The sequence below is a fragment of the Grammomys surdaster genome, unplaced genomic scaffold (assembly GCF_004785775.1).
Source record: "Grammomys surdaster isolate TR1022 unplaced genomic scaffold, NIH_TR_1.0 125984, whole genome shotgun sequence".
NCBI classification, from domain to species: domain Eukaryota; kingdom Metazoa; phylum Chordata; class Mammalia; order Rodentia; family Muridae; genus Grammomys; species Grammomys surdaster.
The window spans coordinates 3,081,186-3,096,292 of NW_021620800.1; the positions used below are offsets into that span (position 1 = coordinate 3,081,186).

At 47.9% G+C, this 15,107-nt stretch overlaps 1 protein-coding gene across 1 annotated transcript in view; it reads left to right on the plus strand.

The window, feature by feature from the left end:
* Positions 1-15,107, plus strand: part of Wdr88 (WD repeat domain 88) — a 38,910-nt gene that overhangs the window by 2,422 nt on the left and 21,381 nt on the right. The window contains exons 2-5 of the mRNA XM_028754199.1: positions 5,238-5,348; positions 9,325-9,413; positions 11,246-11,309; positions 14,726-14,864. Of these exons, the coding sequence (XP_028610032.1) occupies positions 5,238-5,348; positions 9,325-9,413; positions 11,246-11,309; positions 14,726-14,864 (403 nt within the window). The remainder of the gene's footprint in view (positions 1-5,237; positions 5,349-9,324; positions 9,414-11,245; positions 11,310-14,725; positions 14,865-15,107) is intronic.

Sequence of the window (15,107 nt, forward strand, 5' to 3'; positions counted from 1 at the left end):
CCCCTCCTCCTCCTTCTTGTCAAATAATAGTTTCTTGTAGGGCTTTGACATTTTGTGTGTTCATCTGTCACTTGGTGGATATCTGCATGGAGATGAATGCTGTGCACATGCACCGGCTTTGTGTGGATGCCTTAACTTTCCGGGGCCGTATACCTGAGTGTAAAATGGCCACCTTATATTTTAACTCACATAGTTAACTTTAAAGGTATTATTCGGTTTTATGTGTATGAGTGTTGGCCTGCATATATGTACATGTACCGTGTGCAGCAGAGCCCGGAGAAGCCAGAAGTAGCCATCTGAACCCTGGACTGGGAGATACAGATGCTTGTGAGTTACCGTAGAGGTGCTGGGAATTGAACCTGGGTGTTCTGCAAGAGCAGCCAGTGCTTGTAACCACCGAGCCGTCTCTCCAGCCTCCATGTGTTTCACTTAAAAAAAGAGAGAGAGATGTGTTTTTATTAATGACTACATGTGTGTCTGTGTCAGTGTATGCCATGTGACTACAGATGCCTGACAAGACCTGAGGACTGCATCAGATACCTTTATAGGAAGTTGTGAACTTTGCAAGAAACATTTGTTCTTTCTTTTTATGTGCATTGGTGTTTGCCTGCCCGTACGCCTGTATGAGGTTGTTGGAGCCTTTGGAACTGGAGCAGCCAGTGCTCTTAACTGATGAGCCATCTATCCAACCCCCCCCCCCCCCCAAAGCATTCCTTAGTTAGTTAGTTTGTTTGTTTAAGACAGTTTCACTATGTAGCCCTGGTCGTCCTGAAACTCACTGTGTAGACCATGCTAGCCTCAAATTCACAGAGAACTGCCTTCTCCTGCCCTAGTGCTGGGACTAAAGGTGTGCGCCATTCCACCCAGTGTAAGAAGGGCTCTTAACTGTTTGGATGTCTCTCCAACCCCCATGTTTAACTTTGTAAAGAAATGCTAAACTACTTTTCCGAAGTGGCTATACATTTATACGTTCCCGCCAGCAATGTGCGAGGCTCTAATTTGTCTGCAACCTTGTCCACTCTTAATTAGCCATTTCAATGCAAATGACATACTACGACTCTGAGGCCCTCATTTGTGTCACTCGGTTATCTTTGGAGAAACATCTATTTAGGTCCTTGGCAGAGTGCTCGCCTACTGTGCACAAAGCCAATCCCTATCACGGTATAAAGCTGGCATGACGGTGCATCTCAGTAATCTCAGCACTCAGGAACCAGAGTCGGGAAGATCAGAAGTTGAAGGGTGGGATTAGAGAGACGGCTCAACGGTTAAGAGCACTGACTGTTCTTCCAGAGGTCCTGAGTTCAATTCCCAGCAACCACAGGATGGCTCACGGGTTCTGATGCCCTCTTCTGGCCTGCAGAGGTACATGTAGATAGAGAATTCATACATATAAAATGAATAAACAAATCTTAGAAGTTGAAGTCTCAGGCGGTACAGCAGGTAAAGGCTATGAAGTCTGATGGCCCAAGTTCAATCCCCAGACCCCACGCGATGGAAGGAGAGAAGCAGATCTCCCACATGTGCACTGGCTGCCACAGGTGTGCCATTGTGTAGTGCACCCACACACAGACTGGATAAATATAATACATAAAGGAAGGAGAGTCGAGGTTATCCTTGACGATACAGCAAGCATGAGGCTAGCCTGGGCTACATGAGACATCTCAGTTAGGGAATGGGGGCTGTGTGGATGACTCAGTAGTTAAAGTGCTAGCAGTACCAGTAAGAAGACTGGAGTTTAGAACCCCAGCACGCATGTGAATGCTGAGATCTCAGTCTCAGAAGGAGTAAATGGGATATCCAGATCCCCTGTCTATCTGCTCTGTGTTTGATTGAGAACCTTTGGGAGACCTTTCCTCAAAGAATAAGGTGGAGAAGGGTTCCTAGTATCAGGCTAGAGTCTACACACACACACACACACACACACACACACACAGCACACACCACACAGCACACCTTCCACATGTGTGAGTATGTACCTGTGCTGCTTCACTGTGCACACAAAGAAGAAAACAGTACAATTAAAATACAATGTAGATTTCATCACGCATTCTAAGTACAAGCCCCATCTCAGATAGGTAATTTTGTTTTGTTGAGACAGAATTTCTCTGTGTAACCCTGGCTGTCCTGGAACTTGCTCTGTTGACCGAGTTGGCCTCAAACTCACAGAGAAACGCCTGCTTCTGCCTCCCGAGTGCTGGGATTAAAGCCGTGTGCCGCCATACCTGGCCAGATATGTAACTTCTTGATGATATCCTTTGCAGCACGATGTTTTTAACTGAAGTAAAAATTTATTTTTTGAGATAGGGTCTCACTATATACCCTTGAATGATGTGGAATATAATTCTCTGTGTAAGAACCAGGCTGGTCTTGAACTCATGGAGATCCATCTGCCTCCTGAGTGCTGCAATTAAAGGTGTGCTCCTTGGGTCTGGAGAGTCGGCTTAGCATTTAAGAGCTTGTGCTATTCTTCTTGAGGACCAAAGTTCAAATCCCAGCACCCATGTCAGGTGGTTCCCAATGCCTGTAAATCCAGCTCCAGGGTACAGAAGCTTCTGGCCTGCCCAGACACCTGTACTCATATGCACACACCCCCTTAAATCTCAAGCCTGGTCCTTCTGTTTCCCCTGCACGGCAATTCTGCCTCTTCCTCAGTGGTCCCCTTGCCCTCGAATCCTAAAGTCCCGGGAGGGACCCTCCGCGTCTCACATGCAGAATTCTCTTGCAATTTTGCGAACTCATAATGCAAGTATTAAACCAAATCCACAACACTGGTGGCTTAGCTCCTCTGCCTCTCCAAACACGGAGGTTATCTTTCAGGAAGGGAACAGTAGCAGCAGCCTTGGCTCATCTGTGAAAGATAGTCACGTTTTACCCGTCTGTCTGTCCCTCTGGGATGGAGAGGCTTTACATACCGTTCACAGGAGATTTAGAGGCTTCCTTGGGAAGCGTTTAGATGCTCTGTCTTTATAACGGGTGGGAGTGGGGTCCTGGCACCGGTTTCACCACGTCAGGGAGCTTGTTTGAACTGCAGAGGGCGCTATACTCTGCCGCAGATCTCTTTTGCTCTCGGTGATCACGTGGATTCTTCTCCACGTAGAAATAGCCTCACCGGACAAAGCACCTTCAGAAAGTGAACTGCCTTCTCTGTCTCACCCTGGCTGTCCTTCTCCGTCTGTGTCCTTCCTCATGGTGACTCTTCCAACTTTACTTTCTGGTTTAGGGTTTCAAGACTTTCCATCTTCTTACTGTCGTTTCCCCCTCGGTGAAAACACAGGCACACGCGATTTTAATTGTGACTGCCATCAGTTCATCTGTTCTTGCTGATGTCTTTTGGTGTTAGATCTAAGAAGACACCAAGACAAGAGTGGAGATCATTTACACTCTTGCTTTCCTCTGAGTCTTAGAGTTTCCACACTCAACATTTAAGATTTTGATCCGGTTTGACTTTGTTTCTATCTGTGGTAAAAGTATGTTTGTTTTCTTGTGTGTAAATAACTAGTTTTCCCAGAAAATGTGCTTAAAAAAGCTTTGTTCTCTCATCTTTGTATCTTTGTATGTGCATGTCACGCACACTAGCATTCCTCTGTGTGCGCATGTGCACGCTGGAGTGGGCGTGTGTGTGTGTGTGTGTGTACATATGTGTGTGTGCATGCCCACATGCATTGGCATCTATGCGTGCATGCATGCATGTGTGCATGCCTGTGTGTACATGCGTGTATGTGTATATGCATGTGTGTGTACATGCGTGTATGTGTGTATGCATGTGTGTGTGTGTTTGTGTGTGTGTGCATGTGTGTCATAGATCAACATTCAGTGTCATTCCTCATACCCCATCCACCTTGGATATTTTTGTTATTATTAGTGTGTCGAGAAGGGGTGTGTACATATGAATGAGAGAGAACAACTTTTGGGGAGCAGGTTCTCTTCCCACCTTGTGGGTCCTGGTGATTGGGTTCAGAATGTCAGACTCACACTGGCCTCATCTCTAGCCTCACTCTCTACTTTGGTGTTTCTTGTTTGTTTGTTTGTTTACAATACAAGGTTTCTCTGTGTAGCCCTGTCTGTCCTAGAACTTACTCTGTAGACTAGGCTGGCCTTGAACTCACAGAGATCTGCCTACCTCTGCCTCCCAAGTGCTGAGTGCTGGGTTTAAAGGCTTGGGGCCACACAGTCCAGCCTACCTGAATGTTTTTATATGTTTGGTATTGAGACAAGATCTCTCACTGGGACCTGGGGCTGACTAGTTTACCAGTTAGGCTGGGCTAGGTGGCCAGCCCGCCCCAGGGGTTCACTGTCTGCCTCCTCGGTGCAGGGGTTGATTATAGGCAGATACCACTGACACTGCTGTGGGGTTGGAGGAGTCTGGAAGTTAGAGGACAAGTTGGGGCTCTCCTTATACTGTGTGTATCCTAGGGACTGAATTCAGGTCACCAGGCTTGACGCTAAACACCTTCACCAGTTGAGCCATCTCACCCACCCACAGATTGGTGAATTTTCTTCTTGAATTTCCACAAAAGCTTTGAAAGCAGCTTGGCTGCAGAGATTGCGCAGTGGTTAGGAGCATGCACTGTTCTTCTGGGAGGACCTGAATTCATTTCCCAGCACCCATGTTGGGTGGCCCACAACCACTCGTAACTACATCTAGAGCATCCAATGCCCCTTTCTGGCCTCCCAGCGCACACACACACACACATAAATAAATAAAAATTAAAAGTATATGTAAATAGGCTGGGTGTGGTGCCACATGCCTTTAATCTCAGCACTCAGGAGGCAGTGGCTAGCAGATCTCTGTGAGTTCCAGGCCAACCTGATCTACACAGTGCATTCCAGGATGGCCAGGACTTTATAGAAAACTGTCTCAAAAAAAAAAAAGAGAGAGAAGAAGATGAAAAGCACATAGAAAAAGATCCACTTGTCACTTTCTATGAAGATTCCATTACCCTCTTGGAATCCGATGAGGTGGTGTTGAACTTGTAGGTCTTTTTGAAGACCTCTGATGTTTTAGCATGATTCCATCGGCTCAACTGTGATCATGAGATGCTGGTTCATTTATGCGGGTCTTCAATTCTGTTTTATTCTTTTCGTGGTATAAAACGACCTGCTACCCATCATTTTTGTGCTGGGATGCTTTCCTTAATTTTTTTTTGTGTCATGTTCTTATAAGCACTGCCTGTTTTGCATGTTGTCCTTGCATCCAGTGACACTGTTAAACTGTTTTTACCCATCCTTTTGTTTAGATCCCGTATAAAATTCTGATCGGGCACGACCACATCGTGAGTTCCTGCCACTTTTGTATGAACGACACAAGGTTCCTCAGTAGCTCCTACGACTGCACAGTGAAGCTGTGGGTAGGTGGCAGGGCAACAGGGTCTCCTAGCACTCAGACATTGTGGACACTTCAGCTCCTCTGCTGGAGAATTCTCCAGCACCGAGTTCTTATTTTCTGGGGTTTGCCAAGGCTTCTGAGCACGTGCAAGATAAAGGAGCCCGCCCCAGTGTCGAGTCCTCAGAAAAAGCCTAGGGACAGCCAGCCTGTGGCTCTGAACACAGTGGGGGCTTGGGCCGAAGACCACAATGGTGACAGCCCCCAGCTTTGGGGAGGGGGTCCTTGTTTGTCTCTACTTGGGAGTCACCGAGCTGTATGTTATTTTCTTTGGTTAAAATTTTATTTCAGATATATTTATTTATGTGTGTGGGTATTTTGCCTGCATTCTGCATGTGTGCAGGTTCTACACAAGCCACAAGGGGGCATCAGATTTCTTCCTGGAACTGAAGTTTCAGATGGTTGTGAGACACCTTGTGGGTGCTGGAAATTGAACCTAGGTCCTCCGGAAGAGCAGCCAGTGCTTTGAGCTACTGAGCTGTCTCTCCAGTCCTACTCTTAACTTTTCATATATATATATTTGAGGCAAGGTTTTGGTAATGTTACCCAGGTTGGCTTTGAACTCACAATCCTCCTGCCTCAGTCTACCACATACAAGAATTACAGACCTGTGCTATCACACCTTTGGGCAAACTGTTATTTCTCTGAGTCTCCTTTGCATCTGGAAAATTCAATTCTTGTATACTGATCTTGTATCGTATAGTTGTGTTAAACTTTTTTTGTTAAACCTGTTTTCATTTTATTTTATTTGTGTGTGTGTGTGTGTGTGTGTGTGTGTGTGTATACAGGCTCTTGGAAGCCAGCCAGAGAGGGCTTTGGATCATCTGGAACTGAAGTTCCAGAAAGTTGTGGGCCTGCCTAATGTGGTTGCTGGGAATTGAACTCAGGTCCTCTGGAAGAGCAGTTGGTGCTCTTAACCACTGAGCTATCTCTCCAGTGTCCTGTTTTTTTAGATGCCATATAAAATTCTTATTGGACTTAAGCACACTATGAATTCCTGCCACTTCTGTGATATCCAGGCCTTAGGCATTCACAGAGGACAAATGGGGGCCAGGTCTGGGTTCTGACAGAGAGAGATGGAACAGAGAGGCTGGTCTGAGGCAGATCAATGTTTGGCTGTTCAGTGGCAGAGAAACCAGGAACAGAGTGTGGTTGGTATTCAGGCCAGGCTGCAGAGAGGCAGCCTCTACCCTGCTTCTAGGATTTGGTGTTCGTGTCCAGCAGGCCCTGATAGGTCTCTATAGCAGAGCTGACAGAGAGGAGGGAGCAGGGATGGAGGGTGACATTGGCCAGCAAGGACTTGGTTCAAGATGACCATGGGCTGGGGCCGAATGGGAGGATGTTCAGTTCTGGGGTTTTCTGCTGTCTTCTGCTTTGAATTGAAAAGCAGCAGGGTGGAAGACTGTCTACGGTGCTTCAAGTTCCGGCATGGGTACCTGGACAGAGTAGAGTCCCTGATCCTACAAATGACCTCAGAGAAGTATCTTGTCGTATGTGGGTGCCAAAGCACAGACGGATCAGGTCAGAGGGTTTGGGACTATCCCAGGTCGGTTCAGACCCTATAATGGGGACCCAACGGCTGTGTGACCCTGGGTAGTTTATCCACCTCTTGAGGTCCTCTGAACTTCCGCAGCCTCAGAGGACCAGCTGTGTGGTGGGGCTGTGCCAAGCTATGCCTCGCCCACCTCCAACCCCCGTGGATTCCCATACCTCCCTCTGCTGCTGCCCCTCGGACACCTGTGCACTCAGGGGCCAGGACCTCACTGTGGGGAAAACACTCACTTTCTCTGGGATCCATAAGGCCCTTTCTAGCCCTCAGTAGTCATCAGGGGTTAAGTTTCATCTCCAACCCATTGTCACACTCCCCTGATGTTTCTGAGAGTCAGTCAGTGCTTTCCTCCTGCCTCCTTCAAAGTCTGGCTAGTACTCCGTTGGGGCTGTAGCTCAGAGAAGAAGACTTGTCTAATATACGCAAGGCCCTGCTAGGCTTCATACTCAACAGGAAAAGAGAGCAAAATAAAAAACTTCCTACAAAACTGATCAAAACCAGATCAGGATTTTACCCTTCAAACCGCCACGTCACAGGCGCGCTGGCTTTTCCAAAGGCCGAGCTCAAAAACCTGCTCGGAGCCTCTGTCCTCGGCTGCTGTTCCTTCTTTTGGCCACATGGGGACACTATTGAATTTGCAATCGCTTCAGTCTTTGCTCGGACTTTGAGGCTTACAATCTCAAGCGCGGGCGGGGGTGGGGTGGGGGGTGGGGGTGGAGTTGGGGTGAGGGGTGTTGTTTTCCTCTAGAGCAGTGTTTCTCAACCTTCCTAATGCCATGACCCTTTAACACAGTTCCTCATATTTTGATGACTCCCTCCCCCAGCCATAAAATTGCTACTTCATAACTGTAATTTTGCTACCATTATGAGTTGTAATATACTTATCTGTGTTTTCCAGTGATCTTAGGTGGCTCCTATGAAAGGGTTGTTAGGACCTCCTCCCGGGGGTCCTGACCCACAGGTTGAGAAACACTCCTCTAGCGGCACCACACCAAACCAGAGAGACAGGGTCCCAGGGATCAGCATCAACTTCCTTCCTGAGCCCCGGCCACCAGCCTGAGTGTGCCCTGCCCTGCTGAATTCCATTTGGGGAACTCCCAGCTGCCCTTATCTTCCACTGAGTTCGGAAAAAGAACCTCCTGGGATTTCCTGAATGTGACCATGAGCCCCAGGGGACAGGCGTAGGGAGCTAGGTGTGTGCAGTGTAGCATTCACAACAGGCCTGGGGCTACCATAAAGGCCACCGGGAAGCCATCTGACTTTAGTCTGAGAACCAGTCTGATGGATAGTTGTTGTTTTTTTTTTTCCATCTTTGGAGATTCTCCCCCATGTAATAAAGGCAGCTAATCACACCTTTACAACCTGTGCAAACTGCCTTCCTGGAATTCAGGTGTGGGCTAGGCAGAGTGTCTATGGGACTGGTCTCTCTTCTTCAAGCTTCCAGGTCCTGGGCTCTGATACATCTTTCTGGTAGGCAACACTTTACGTGGATTGGTGTAGGCTGTTGCTGGAAATGTTGAGCCCCAGGCTCTCCAAGAGAAGATTGGCAAACACCTGTCTTTCTTTGGACTCTGCCCTCGGCACCTTATTATCTGGTGCTCGTAACTGTCCCCGTCGCTGTAGGGGGCGTGAGTGCATGAGTGTTTCGCTTGCATGTTCATGTGCACACCGTGTGCATGCCTGGTGGCTGCCAAGGCCAGAAGAGGAAGTCAGATCCAAATGGAATTGGAGTTACAGATGGTTGCTATCTGCCATGCAGGTGCTGGAAACCGACCTGGGTCCTCTGAGAAGGCAGCGCTCTTAACCACTGAGACAGCTCTCCTGCTCTATATAAATCTTTAAATATGTTTAAAATTTTTTTTTCACTGTGTATATGTGGAAGTCAGAGGACAGCTTTCTGGATTGGTTTCTCTCCTCCCCACCATGTAGGTCCCCAGGACTGAACTCAGGTCATCGGGTTTGGTGGCAAGTGCCTTTACCCACTGAGCTAGCTCACTGGCCCCTATACTTATAGAAGGCTTTAACCACAAATCCCGTTATTTCCTTCAGAGGCACCCCTTGGAGTATAATCACAGGGCCAAAGGGTGTGAAATTACATTTAAAAGAAGTTCTTGAGGGATACTGATAGATTCTGTGAAACCACTTTGGCCAGTCCAAAATAGGAAAATAATCACGTGTCCACTCCCAGCATTCTCAGGGCCCATCCTTGCCTGGGGCACTGTGAGGGGGATTTCCTGAGGATGCTGTGAATGATGGAGTGTCCCTCCTGCTTGGGATGTTGGAAAGCCCCGGAACTTTGCAGTAGGCGAGCTAGGAGCTACTGCTGACCAGAGTTCATGACTTCCGTACATAAGCCTTGACCACTGTCTCTCCTCTCTCCCGTTGATTTGAGGATGCTGAAGACGGAACTGTGGTTTGGGACTTTGAGCCACGACCCAAAGCTCCTGTTTTAGAGTGCAGTATCACGGCTGACAACAGAAGGTGACGTCTGGTCTGTTTTTACACTGGATGGGGAAAGTCAGAGTCAGCAGGCCTCCAGACCTGTAGACAGGCTTTGGTTTGCTTGTTTGTTTGTTTAAGAAAATAAACAACCACATTCCCCTGTATGGGCTACAATGTTTCCATGCACTAGGGGAATCAAAAAGTCTAACAACTTGACAACATTCTAAACACTTAAATTACTTAAAATGGAATGCTTACTGTAGTTAAGAGCCTAGTCTGAACGTTCTTAGTTCCCTTCCTCCTCCTCTTTCTTCTGCTCCTCCTCCTTCTCCTCCTCCTCCTCCTCCTCCTCCTCCTCCTCCTCCTCCTCCCCTTCTTGGTCCTCCTCCTCCTGGTTCTCCTCCTCACCCTCCTTCTCCCCATCTCCTCCTCTGATTCTTGTTTGACACCGAGGCTCCCTCTATAGAGCAGCCAGACCAGCAACTCATTATGCAGCCCAGCCTGCCTTCAACTTGCAGCAGTCCTCCTGTCTCAGCTCCTCCAGGGGCTAAGATGACAGATGTGCCACGAAACTTTGCTTGACTTTTCCTCACAGAGTGTCTTTTCTGTGGTCACACAAAGCCCGTGGGAGCTGCCCCTGATCTCAGCTCACCGTTGCCGTGAAGAAACAGCATGGCCAAAAGCAAGTTGGGAAGGAAAGGGTTTATTTGACTTATACTTCCATACCACTGTTCATCACCAAAAGCAGGAGCTCACACAGGGGTGGAGCCTGGAGGGAGGAGCTGATGCAGAGGCCACGGAGGCGTGCCCCTTACCTGTGTGCTTCCCATGGCTTGCTCAGCCTGCTTTCTTATAGAACCCAGGACCTAATCTTATGGAAGCATTTTCTCAACTAAGGTTCCCTCCTTTCAGATAACTCTAGCTGTGTCAAATTGACATAACCTCCCCACCCAAGCAAAAGTCCACTGGAGAGATGGCTCATAAATAAAGACCCAAGTTCAATTCCCAGCACCCATACCAGTTGTCTCACACAACCTCCTTGTGACTGCAGCTCTGAGGGACTGAACACACACACACACACACACACACACGCACACACACCTATACAAAGCAAAGACGGCCTGGAAAGAGAACATTTCTATCTATCTATCTATCTATCTATCTATCTATCTATCCATCCATCTACCTATCTATCTTTTCTTTTAAATATTTTACTTGTTAGCTGGGCATGGTGGTACACGCCTTTAATCCTAGTACTCAGGAGAGGCAGGTAGATCTCTGTGAGTTTGAGACCAACTTGGTCTACAAAGCAATTCCAGGACAGGCAGTGCTACACAGAGAAACCCTGTCTCAAGAAACAGAAAACAAACAAACAAACAAAAAAACCAAACAAATTATATATGTGTCTATATAGAGAGAGGTTTTGTCTTTTGCTTGTTTATATTGTATGTGTACCAGAGTTTTGTTTGCATGTATATAAGGGAAGTGCATCTGTGCACTGCCTATGGAGGCCAGAAGGGAGTGTTGGACCTCCTGACATTGGAGTTATAAATGTCGTGAGCCTCTATGTGGGTGCTGGGAACTGAACCCAGGCCCTCTGGAAGAGTGGCAAATGCTCTTAACCACCCAGCCATCTCTTTAGCCCGTGAAATTATATTTTATAACCTTAAATATAGAAGACTGTCTTGGAGTGTCTGAAGGGTCAAAAGGATAATGGCACTGGAGTCTGCATACCATTTCCAGCATAAGTCCCCAGAGTCTTTGGAAAGATCAATCTTGGTCCTAAGTTGTCAAAAGGAGAAAGACCCCTCATAGAAACCACGGGCTCTAGTGACTATTGTTAAGATGCAATGTATTTTTTTTTCTTCCAGGATGGTGGCATCATCTTACGATAAAACGGTGAGGGCTTGGGATGTTGAGACAGGTCAGCTTCTGGTACGTATGCCCTGCCCTTGTGAGAGTGTCAGAGTACAAGACCATGACTGGGCTTTGGTGGCTTTGGGCGGGACCTGGGGTTAGGAACAATGACGGAAGCTCCAGGTCTTCCAGGAAGAGCATCTTCTCACCTGCAGGGAGACGGCACTGATGGAAGGTAGGTATTGGGCAGGAGAGATTTCCACTCCAGGCAGGTCAGGGGCTGCTCTCAGAACCCCAGGGAGAGGCCGAGAGCAAGTTGGCCATGCACCCCGGGATCCCCAGTGAGCCACTTGGACTTGGGACTTGGTGAGGCAGGAAGTGGGCTGAGACCATAGAGCTATGAGGCTGATGAGCCAAAGCTGTAGGCCTTTCCCTGTCTCTTGTTTCTGTGTCCCAACAGTCCTGAGAGGCCTTCCTTTGGTGGTTCCCAAGCCTGGGCAGTGTTAGCACTGCTCAGGAGCCCTCTGGTAACTCTTGTCCCAACCCTTGCTACCCCCACCTAACATCTTTGCTACTTTCTCTTAACCAGTGTTTATCACCTCCCTCTCCTCTTCTTTCCTTAAAAACAGCCTTTCTAGCAGGGTGGCGGTGGTGCACACATTTAATTCCATCACCCGGGAGGCAGAGGTCTACAGAGTGAGACCCTATCTCCCAAAACAAAACAACAATAACAAAAATGAACACACACCTTTCCAAGTTGGTGAGATGGTGGTACATACCTACAGTCTCAGTACTGGGAAGGCTAAAACAGAAGGAACCCATTTTTCAAGACTAACCTGGGCTACACAGTGAGACCCTCTGGAGAGATGGCTCAGAAATTTAGAGCACTTGTTGCTTTTGCAGAGGCTCCAGATTCAGTTCTCAGAATGTACACAGTGCCTCACAAGCTCCTGTAACTCCATTTCCAGGAGATCTGACTCCCTCTTCTGGCATGCATGGGTACTGCACGCACACTGTGCATATACATACAAGCAGGCAAAACATCCATACACATAAAAAATAAATCTTAAGAAGAAAGAACAAAAAACCCCCAAATATTCAACTTTTCTCCTTAATGCAAAGGTCAGCATACTCATCATAAACATTTTAAGGATAATTCAGAGATTAATATGTTGGCTTGTCTGTTTTGTGTGGTTTGCTTCTGAGTACAGGCATTTTTTTTTGGTTTGACTTTCTTTTGTTTTGTCTTTCTCTGTAGCCCAGGCTGGCCTGGAACCCTTGGTCCTTCTGCCTCAGCCTTCCAGGGGCTGGGATTACAGCATACACAACCACATCTGACTTTTATCATCCTTGCTAACCGACATTGCAGGGATTCACAGTACAGATAGGCGAGGCCCCACCTCGCTGGCCCCACAGTAAGGGCTGCTGTACATATTGTTTGTGTGTGTATATCTGTGCACATATGACATGGATATGGAAATCAGAGGAGAGCTTGTGGAAGTCGGTTTTCTCCTTCCACCATGTAGGTTTTGAGAATCGAATTTAGGCTTTCCAGTTTGTAAAGCTTTACCCACCGAGCCGTCGCATCTGCCCAGCCTACAGAGCTGATGCTAAGTGGAGTTTGCATATACTTGTTACTGTTGTTATTTTACACTTCTGTCTCTGTCTGTCTGTCTCTCTCTGTCTCTCTCCCCTCTCTCTGTTTCTGTCTCTGTCTCTCTCTGTCTCTCTCTCTGTGTGTGTGTGTGTGCCAAGCTACTCTTCTGCAGTCAAAGGAAAACCTTGTATGTCTGTTCTTACAACCCATCATGTTTGACACAGGATTGGCTGATACCTCCCTCTCTCTCTCTCTCTCTCTCTCTCTCTCTCTCTCTCTCTCTCTCCATACCAGGCTAGCTCTCAAGCTTCTGGGGATACCCTGTCCCTGCCGTCCATCTCCCCATGGGAGTGCTGGGATTGAGATAGATGCTCCCCCTTCTGACTTTTATGTGGATTCTAGGCCATTCAGACTCCGGTCCTCAGGTTTCATGGCACATGCCTTATCTACTGAGCCATCTCCCTAGTTCTGCATATATACACACACATATATGATTGACTTTATGGGTAGACATGTGTATATTAATGTATACCTGTGCACCCCATGAGTACAGGTACCCCTAAAGGCCAGAGGAGGGTGTCACACCCCCTGGAGCTGGAGTTATAGGAAACTGTGTGCTACTCTATCTGGGTGTTAGGAACTGAGCCCCAGTCCTCTGTAAGAGCAGTGGGCATGCTTAACTGTGAAACCATTTCCCAGTGCTACACACACACACACACACACACACACACACACACACATATTTATGCCTGGGTTTTGATATCTCTTGAGGATACATAGCTAGATTTCATTGCTAAGGTAAACAGTGTAAGAATACAAATCTTACATCTTTCCAGAAAGCCGTGCCAACGCACAGCCTCGGCATTCAAGCAGGAGGCAGTGTCTTCTGTCCTCACATGCCAGGTGTCATAAACGCAAAAGAGTTAGCCAGTGTGGTAGGTAACAGATGACACATCTATGGGTTATTCCTGACTTGGAATATCTTTTTCCAAATGTTTTTTTTTTCCTGTTGTAATTTCCCCACTGTAGTCTCTGGCTAGCATTTCTATTTCAAGTCCCCCCCCCCCCCCAAGCCCTTTTATTTATTTCTGTTGCACAAGTCATCAGTGACCGTGGCCAGCATCAGGGATGGCTTAGTGACTGAGGGCTGCTTGACAAATGGCTCTAAACCTCGGTTGCCTTAAACAGCCAATGTTTTATTTCGGGTGGTTCTGGCTCCAGTTTCTTTCTTAAGTCACTGTGACAATGTCATTTGGAGCTACATTTGTGCTAGGGCCCCCCACTGGGCCGGAAAGCTCTCCTTCCAAGATGGCTCACTCCCACAGTTGCTGGCAGGAGGCCTCTGTTCATATTCTTGTGGGTCCCCAGGGTCACACGGAGCTGTGTGTGTGTGTCTTTAGAGCATGACAGTTAATTCTCATGGAGCATATGTTCCAAGAAAGGACAAAGAACAAGCTATAGTAACTATGTTCTCTCTCTCTCTCTCTCTCTCTCTCTCTCTCTCTCTCTCTCTCTCTTCCTCCTTCCCTCCCTCCATTTCCCTCCCTCCTCCTTCCCTTTCTTCCCCTCGATTTTCCTCCCTCCCGGTCTCTTTTGAGGTAAGTTCTCACTTGTAGCCCAGGTTGGCTTTGAACTTGCCACCCTCCTGCCTCAGCCTCCCAAGTGCCGGGATTGTAAATGTGCTCTGTCATACCCAGCTTCAATGACTGCTTTCCTAATGTGGTACCAAACGGTCCCATCCGCCGTACTCTAGCCGTCAGAAGCGAGCTCTGGGTCTGACCACATTTAATAAGGGGACAGCTAGGCTCAGTCTTTGGGAAGGAATCTGAGGGCACACCTTAAAGCTGCCGTCCACTGAGCAGGTGTACTGTCCTCTTTGGGCCCTGCCTTGTTCCAGTGGAAAGTCAGGCACGATACCTTCGTAGTGTGCTGTAAATTCTCTCCCAACGGGAAGTATGTGCTCTCGGCCTTGGATGTGGATCGGGGGATCTACCTAATGGATCCGGAAAACATCACCACCGTGGTCCATATGAAAGGTGAGGTTGCCAGGCTCCCCACACGCGGCAGCAGCGCCTGACCGCTGGTCAATAGGGACCTTCAAAGGGTTTATACAATGAGATGATTGTCAGGGTCAGAGCCACGTCATGAACCCCATGCCAGGAATTGCAACACGTGGACGGTGGAGGCAGGAAGATGAGGAGTTCAAATTTCCCTTCCCTTCCCTTCCCTTCCCTTCCCTTCCCTTCCCTTCCCTTCCCTTCCCTTCCCTCCCTTCCCCT